The following is an 8,826-nucleotide window of genomic DNA, read 5'->3' as shown; positions in this document are numbered from 1 at the left end:
GCAGCTTGGGTGTGTGTATCACGCTGGCCTTCATCCAGTTGGCACAGGTAAAGCAGCAGTGACATAGTGTAGCAGCTTAAGCGCTGTCTTAACACCATTAAATACGTAGCTGAGATCTCCGGAGGGCTTGTACAACCCGAGGTGACGTTTGTGTCACTGTATCTTTCCTGCAGTTTGCTATCTGTGCGAGCTCAATTACAGTTCTCACAGATAGGTCTGTGCTGTGCCTCGGTCCCTCGTCTGAGATTAGCACAGACCTGCCTGCAAACAGACGCTTCTGAGGACCTGCAGGCCACGCGAACGTCAGCTGTTGCTGTCTGCAATTTGCACTTCCTATGCTGGCGTGAGTCTCTGTCATTTACTGGCGTTAGCCAACACGCAGGGGAGGGGGATTGCATCTCTTGTTAGTGGGATTTGCTTTGCATTGCAGCACTGAGGCTTGCAAGTTTGGGGCTGTACCTAAGCTACTTTCTTCCCTTCCCTGTTGTGTGGGCGATTCTGCTCCCACCCTCTACTCTCCCAAAGTCCTCTCCTGCCAGGCTGTAGGCCTGGGATCGTCCTGGTTCCTCCTTCAGGCACCAGGAGGTCTGGGACTGCAGGACACCATGCACACAGGATCGTGTGCTGTGGTGGAGAACTCTCCCAAGCTGAACGAGCAGCCCAGGATGAAGGTCTGCAGCTTCTGACTCTCCCTTTCTCTCTCTCTGCAGATGCCAGCAAGGACCATCCGCAGCAGCAGGCAGGAGTGATCTGGAGAGTGACAGGCGGCCTGTTCAGCATCACCCGGGGAGCCGTGGGGGCCACGTTGGGAGGAGTTGCCTGGGTGGGCAGCAAGAGCCTGGAGCTCACCAAAACAGCTGTGACCAGCGTCCCCGCCGCTGGCGTCGGACTGGTGAAGGGCAGCGTCTCGGCAGTGACCGGCGGTGTCGGAGCCGTGGGCAGCGCGGTGGCCAGCAAAGTCCCTTTCACCGCGAAGAAGAAGGACAAGGCTGACTAATCCCTGTCGCAGCTCCCTTCCGAAAGATCAACCTGCCCATACCCTCCCCCTACACAGCACCTCTTTGAGTTGGAACCAGCCGCTTCAGGGAGGGTCAAGCACCCGAGCAGACTCCGGCTGCAGCCTGCTCAGCACCGCCTGTCTGGCTCAGAGCTCACAGAGCCGCTGTCAATGCCTTTCACTCCCATCACCTACTGGGAAGCATCTCTACTCCGAAGGCTTTAAAGGCACTGTTGTCTCTGTCTTGCAGTTTCCTTCCTCCCTTCTTGCTCTTGTAAGCACAGACGGGTGGGAGAGGGTGTCAGGCTCCATCTGCCTGGAGGTGGGGCAAGTAACAGGGGACGGGGAGGAACTATGCCTGGCATGAAGTGTGGGTTGTGTAGTTGAATTCAACTTCAGCTGGGAGGGCAGCCTCTGAAACACCTCTTCTCTGGGCTCTGGGAGGTGTGTTTTTGGGGTCTGCCTGGGGGAGAACTGTAGAAGAAAGTCCCATTGACACAAAGGAGATATACTGTGAAGAGGGGGAAGCCTCCCTCCTGTCCTGCACCTCTTACCTTTTCTTTGCAGGGCCTATCCCACAAGCTGCTCCCAGTCACTTACTCCCTGGCTGAATTGCACCCTTCAGAGAAGGAACCCTCAAGCTCAGCAGAGCATCTCCAGGGATGATGCTACACAAGAGTATCATATGTCCCAGGCCATCAACTTCTGCACAGATTTTCTTGGTGAGGCAGGAGGATGAAGGCTGCTATGTGTTCCTATTCCCAGCTGACAGTGGCATCTGCCAGGTCTCTGTGATACTGCAACACAGGTGGTGATGCTCCACAGAGAGACAAATCAAGCCCTTGGGTTTCACCCTTGAAGTCCTGGCAGTATCCCCATCTGCAGCAGGGGCATTTTGACTCCAGGTCACCATCTCACTCCACAGACGTCACTAGTAACCTTAAGCAAGCATGTTCGCAAATGCCACCCAAGTTCTGCTGCAGAGTGGGAGGGGAGGCTCTCCCTGTGACCCCAGGAGCAGTGGCCTGGCCATGAGTGGGCTTTGCTGTGTTGGAGAACGCTCCTCCAAGGGGCTGAGTGTGCTCCAGCGGTAGCCAGCCTGCGTGGGGCACCAGCATCTCCTCTTCCACACGCCGCTCCTGAGGCTGCAGCCCAGCTCCTCTCAATGACTGTGTTGCACTAAATAGCCCACCCACACTTGTAGTGCCGCAGAAACCCAGACACCTGCGTTCATCTGGGACTCACAGCCATCCTCAGCCTGCCCCACGATGCTCAAGGGGCCATGTGGCATCACATGCACACACACACACACACACACACACAGACACATGCATGCACACACACCCCCTCGCTCACTGACTCCAAGGTCCCCTGTAATTCTTGGGATGAGGAAAGCCACAGGCTCCACCATGAACTCTGCTGCTCCTGGCTTTGGCAGGTGATTAGCCTAGGTCGTTAGGTGTTGGATGCATAGGCAAGTGAAGCAGTACTTGTGCTGTGTGTTATAAATATGCATCTGTGTTAGCGTGTGTGTCTGTCCCAGTCCACAGGCATGTCTTGAGCCAGGTAAACAAAACTGTGCCGCTGCCGTGGAGGAGTTTACATAGTCATCCTTGGCACTTCCAGCACACGGTTTTTATATAGGGTCCTGGTCAAAATAAAAATCATGTTTTAGAGTATGTTTTCCCCTCTGTTGCCCGAGAGCATAGTTTATTGAAACCAAAGGAATGTGAAAAATCCCCTTTCTCCCATCTATGCGGTCTGTTTACTTTCTGCCCTATCTTTTGGACTTTCCAGCCAGCTTCCTTGATCTTCATTTCCTGTTGGAGGTCGTAGCGCTTCCTGGCTGCTCTCTTGTGCTGAGGACTCGGACATCAGGGAATATTTAAGTAGAACCTCTTCCTGCCCGTCCCCCACCACTGTTTTTGCTGAACGTTCTTGGGCTTGTGAAGCAGTTTTGATTCTGACCTTTATTAAATCCATGTTTTGGGCCTGACTGAATTCACAGTGTCCCTGTCATGCTGGTGTTAGTCATTCTCCATACCTTCGCGGGGTAGGCCCTGCTGTTTGCAGTGGCGAGAAGTTGCTGATCTCCACAGTATGTTACTCTTGATAGCATGAGAGTGGTTTAACCTACACCTTTGTTTCTTGAGGAGGAAACAGCATTGGGTATGTGTGTGCATTTTCCCTCTCTGTCTCTTTTGTTCTCATGAAGGCCAAGTTGTCCCAGACGCGTTGGCTTTGTCTCTGAAGGCAGCGGCTTCACAGAAGAATCAGACATTGCTGCGTGGCAGCCCTTTGCTGGGATGCTCGTGGCGGTTGGCGGGGCCAGAAGAGCTCCTGTCTGTTCTTCCTCTGTCTCAAACGCCCCACGAAGCAGGAGGGCAGCATGCACTGCATGGATCTCTGCTCCCTGCTCTCCCTGAGCACGTCTCAGTTCTAATTCCACATCACAGACTGCTCCTGAAGTCACCTCTAACCCCAAAGCTAAAAGCTGCTTATGTGTAACAAGCTGTGCTGTCAGCAACCCTCTTAGAAGGATACAGTTTCTAACCAACTGGGACAGCCGTCAGTCTTCTTCCTAACTCCCAGGCCTTGGAAGGTGCTATCTAGGGTCTGTACTTCACCGGCCACCCCTGGGCAGGTGCTGGGAAGCTCATCATGCTTTTGGCTGACCAGTATCTCATACAGGCTCTTGCTGGGGGAGGCAATACATCCTTCTCAAGCCACTGCCTGCAGGCACCGTGAGTGCAGAGCAGGCGTGGAAAATGGCATAAAGGTGACTTAAGGAAGGCAATAGGGGTCCTGAGGGCTTCCCATCTTTTTATTTCTGCTCTTCTGTGTGTCCTTGCAGTAAATGGAGTAAAATTCTCCATTTGTCTGAAACTGCCATTCCTTGTGGGATAGCCTGGAGAAGGAAGAAGAGGTGCAAGCCTCTTAGCCTAAATCACCATTTTAACAGCTAATGGAGAACTCATGGACCATAAATAGGAAAAGAGAGCAAATTAGCAGGCAGGGGCACAAGATTAAATTACTCCAAAACCAGGACCTCACATCACTTAACGGGCATTCAGGAATACGAAACCATGCAGGACTCAAAGGCCTCTGGAAAGCGTGTCTCTTGTTAGCGTGCTAGGCCTGCTCAGTCCATCCAGGTGACCCAGCCCCAGGCTCCTTTTCTGGGCACTCTCAGCACTCAGAGTAAAAGGAAAACGGGATGGGTTTTGCCAGTCTAAGAGCAAAGGTGCCTCCTGGCAGATCTGGTTTTAGGACGGTAGGACCTGGATCACATTGGGGAAGCTGTTGGCTCCTGATGGATGCCCCCTCTTTCCACCTCCACCTTTCCACTACAGAGACTCTGGCCTGCTCAGAGACCACCTGGGCTACTGGTGTGGCCCTTCTCCCAGTGCCCCGTCGTGGTAAAAGGGGCAAAACCTGCATTGTGTATAAATACCATTGCTAATTGATGGGTGAGCAGCACTGAGGTGGAGAGGAGGATTGAAGGGAGTGAGTACAAGGAAGATCGTCGGTTTTCAGGTGACAGAAGATGAGGAGGAACTGGTGACAGGAGGAGGAGGCAAGGACTCAGGGAGCAAGAAAGAGGGGAGTGTGGAGGGAATTTGTTTCTTAGGACAGGCTCCGAATCAGAGGATGAACACGACAGAGTTTGTCCTAGGGAAGAGCACAGAAAGGGAAGTGGGTGGATGTGGGTTTTGGAGTGTGGTGGTGGTCCACGCCTGGCTGGTGCACTGCTTCTGTAGTAGTGGAGATTGCCTGGGGTTTCCATATAGCTTGGTCAGTGTGCCCAGCGGATGGTCCGAGCGCCAGATCAGCTCACTCCTTACCACCACTCCCCTTCTTCCCAGCTCTCCCCCAAGCTTTTGTCATGATCTCCCCATGGTGGGGCTGAGTATATGCGTGGTGGCAGTGGGATGTGGCCCTGAACAAGGCCTGTGCCCCACCATGGCTGGACATTCACCCTCTCCAGCTGAGAGGCGAGCCCACAGGCACCTCCTGTCCTCCCTTTTCCCTTGGCTCATCTCGTCATCCTTCAGTTCCTTTTCCATCCCTCCCTTAGCTTTCTGTCTTGCCCCAGGACAGAGCTCCCCAAAGCTCTCACCGAGACCTTCGTTAAACATCCACACATGTCGGCCGGGAGGGCAGGGAGGATGACCCTGCCCCCGCAGCCCCCCTGGCTGGGAGAGAAGTGCATGTCTTCCACCCCTGTCCCCCTGGGTTTTGCATGTGGAAAATCTTAACCCACTCCTTTTCCTCTGGGTTCACTCGCTGGCTCCTGTCCCTGTGGGTGGGTCATTTCTGTGTCTCCATTGCAAAGTCATCCTTGTAAAAACAACAGTGTGAGTGAGAACGTGGAGATGGCGAGATAGAGCTGCTGGGACAGCTGTCGGGGCCCAACTCTGCTTCTCTGGGAGCTGAGGAGCCCTTTGGCAACCCAAAACCGTCACTGCAGCCACGCCGTCCCGTGCATAGTGCTGGGCTCCAGAGGACACTTTTGTTCTTTATCATTTCATTGTCTGTAATTGGTTTCCTACTGAATTTTTTTTGCTTGGTTTGTTTTGCAGTGTGTTTCTGGGAATATTCTGCATCTCTGTATTTTAATTACAGTAAAATTTGAGGATAAAAACCTTGGTTATGCTCGTTCTTGTTTCCAGTGAGGGGAAATGAGGAGAGGAGGCATAGTTGAAGGAAGATTTTAAAGATTCCTTGGGAAATCAGATCTCTCCCCTAAGGGCTCCACATGAGGCACCAAGCAGGGCTCCGTCCCTGCTTAAACTAGGACACAGCTTTCAACTGTGATTGGAAAGCCATTTTGCTGCAGGCGCGTTTCCTGATTGGAATGGTAAGAACAGTTTGGATAAGACTTGTAGACTCGGTTTCTTGTGTTGGTTTAAAGACCTGCGTACAAGAGGCCTTGCAGGCCGGGTACAGCTGGCCTAGCCCCGACAGTGGGATTTATGCAGCTGAAGATGGGAAATTTTGCCTCTACAGCCGCTGTTCCTTCATGCAGGTTTGCATAGCCACTTTTCCCAGCTGAGGAAGCAAGGAAAAGGTTCATCCCCCTCCTCTGTCTGCGGGGGGAAGGTGGTTTGATGTCCCACCCAGAGCTGCGGGGGAGCTCCATGGGGCAGACAGACCCTCTGCATTTGTCACTGGCTGGGCACTGGGGAGGGCACAGCTGGCCACCCTGGCCACCTCACCCGCTCCACGGGCACTTGCCCAGGCAGAGCCGCCTGGTGCTCCTGGTGCAGCACAGCCCTCGTGCGGGGAGGATTGCAGCCCCATGGCCGGGCTGTGCTGGATCAGGCCCCAGACTGGGTGTCCCTTTTACTGGGTCGAGGCCAGGAGCCAACAGCTCAGCATTTATTAAGTGCTGACAAAAGGATTAATTTAGTAACTAATAGCGGGGCAATCAAGCCATTTATTTAGTTGACGTTTTGCTGCCAGCTGCTGAGTAAGAGCAGCGAGCAGCGCGCTGATGAGGCTGGCTGCGGCCGCCTTTGCTGCCTGCCCTACTCCTCCATCCTCGCCGCAGACACAGCTGGGTCAGCAAGGCTTGAGCTGCACTGAGCTGGTGGCAGGAGCAGGTTTGGCAGTGGAGGGCACAGGGTGAAGGCTCATTGCTCCTGCCCCTGAGTGAAGGTGTCTGGGGTGGCGGGGTTCTCCTAAGAGCTCCTAGGAGTCTTACCCTCTCCCAAATAAGAGCTCAGGCTGGAAGCTGGTGGGCAGCAGACCTCAGAAGACACCTGGAGGAGACCTGGCCAGGTAGGTGGGCAGTGGGTGGCTCAAACACACCCATGCCAGGAGTGGGTCCAGCACTGGGAGTGTGGAGCTGTGGTCACATCTTTCTGTGGGCACTTGTCCTGCCTTGCTCCAGGAGCAACAGAGATGGGAAACTGCTGGGGTGTTGCTGTTCCCTGTGGACTGGCCCCACTGGATTCCCATCTGCAGCTGCCCATGGTCTGTGGGATGTGCCTCGAGGGCCAGGCTGTTTGGAGGACTCTGCCCCAGCTGGGTCAGAGGAGCTGGTCAGCTTTTCCAGCAGGCAGGGATCAAACAGACCAGCAACATCTTGTGTCAGGCTGCTGGTGCTCTGCTGTGGTGCAGTACTGGTCCCGCCCTGCGTGTCTGGCTTCCCCATCCAGCCACTCGCTGCCCTGCTCTAGTGAAGATGTGCATTGCCAGGGCCATCTTCTTGTTTGCTCATTTTCACCCTGGCAGTTTTATGATCTGAACTCAAGCACTTTTCTCCAGTTCTCCAGCACAGGGCACACCAATGCTGGCATCAACAGCGCCAGACATGGCAGGGGGGCAACAAGGGGCAGCCTGATGGGGCCGGGGTCATCGTGCTGGTGCTGTGAGTGCTCTGCAGCCAGGCTCTTCAGCAAGTCCCATGCCCCCCATGCAGGCCAAAAAGCTCTCAGGTCTGTAAATAACCACAGGTTCTCACTTTTGGCTTAACTACTTGCATTTTGACACACTTCAGATGCAGACATGCACATGCCAAAGGAGGTGAGTGCAGTTCCCTGCCACCCTGGGGGGCTGTGGTGGGACTCCCCCCAGCCTTGCCCCCATCTGCTCCCAGCCTCATAGAAGCCGGGCAGGCAGGAGATGCTGCTCTTTGCCTAAAGTTGGTCCACCCACCCCAGTTTTGTCACTGAGGTCTTTCAGTTGAAGTTCACCCCCAGGTCAGTTTTATTGCACTTTTATTTACAGAAAACACAGAAATAAAGCATTAAATGCATTGGGCTTTTACCAAACCACTCAATCACTTTTTTCTTTTTTCCTTTTGTGGGTTTTTGGCACAAAGAAATATCACAGGTGTTACCAAACAACCATGTCCGAGCAGCTGACCAACTGCCCAGCCCACTAACAGGACTTACACAGACAGACACGTCGCACCGCGATCGAAAAACGAAGAGATTGTTCCATGCCCAGCTTCCAGTCTAACCTGCTCATCGGGGCGAGGGGAGTTACTCTGGAGGGGACACCACCATTCATAAATTATATTTATATTTACCTCTTACATTGTAAAAGTAAACAGTGCAAAAGTACAGTACCCCAGGTACCCTTCGGTTTGGAAAGCTTGAAGGTTGCTTTATACATTTTGTGTGTTTTGTAAACATTGTTACCCATCCACAGTTCTAGCTCTTGCTTGGAGAGACCCGACTCGTCTTGCGTCCGAAACGTGTTGAGGGGCAGCAATTGCTTCCCCTGGACTCTGTTGAGATTCCCGCTCAAGGTTTAGTGCAAATTTTGGAGAGAAAAAGACAAGAGAAAGAGAAGGGGAAACAAAACAAAATAAAATAAAATAAGGCAACAGTTAGAAACAGTTCGTATCAAAACTGGGCACCCCCCGGGGCTGCCTTAGGAGAAGGGCAGGAAGTCTCTCTCCTCCACCAGGCTGATGGAGAGGTTCTTCAGCTCCTCCTCGGAGCCGGCGGTTTTGTAGCCGAGCTGCGCCAGCACCTGCTGGCAGGCGTGCTGGGTGAACGCCACGATCTCGTAGGACAGCCGGAAACGCCACTTCTCCGCCGTCGCCGCCGAGTTGCGCACCGTCCCATACTTGTGTTTGGAGGAGGACCTGTCTCCTCGGGTGTTGTTCTGTATCCAGCGCTCGACGTTGCTGTCCATGGGTATGCCCAGGAAATCGTAGATCTCCTCGGTCTTTTTCATGGGGTTCCTGGCCAGGTCTTCGTACCGCACCAGCATGTACTTGCCCTTGAGCCACGGCGGCCGGTTGAGGCCGGTGGACACGGAGTTCCAGAAGTCCTCACACACTGTGGTGAGCTGGGTCACGTCCAGGTTGT

The 8,826-nt window shown here is 53.8% G+C and overlaps 1 protein-coding gene across 1 annotated transcript in view; it reads right to left on the bottom strand.

Moving 5' to 3' along the window:
• Window positions 1-7,687: 7,687 nt before the first annotated feature.
• CHST1 (carbohydrate (keratan sulfate Gal-6) sulfotransferase 1) overlaps window positions 7,688-8,826 on the bottom strand; it is a 1,974-nt gene continuing 835 nt past the window's right edge. Inside the window, exon 1 of the mRNA XM_010192002.1 lies at window positions 7,688-8,826. This exon is cut by the window's right edge and continues 835 nt beyond it. Within this exon, the coding sequence (XP_010190304.1) occupies window positions 8,384-8,826 (443 nt within the window). The 3' untranslated portion in view covers window positions 7,688-8,383.

This window comes from Mesitornis unicolor, unplaced genomic scaffold, assembly GCF_000695765.1.
Source record: "Mesitornis unicolor isolate BGI_N332 unplaced genomic scaffold, ASM69576v1 scaffold19669, whole genome shotgun sequence".
In the NCBI taxonomy this organism is placed as follows: domain Eukaryota; kingdom Metazoa; phylum Chordata; class Aves; order Mesitornithiformes; family Mesitornithidae; genus Mesitornis; species Mesitornis unicolor.
Note: the sequence above shows the minus strand (reverse complement) of the source record. Positions and strands in the feature narration are given on the sequence as shown.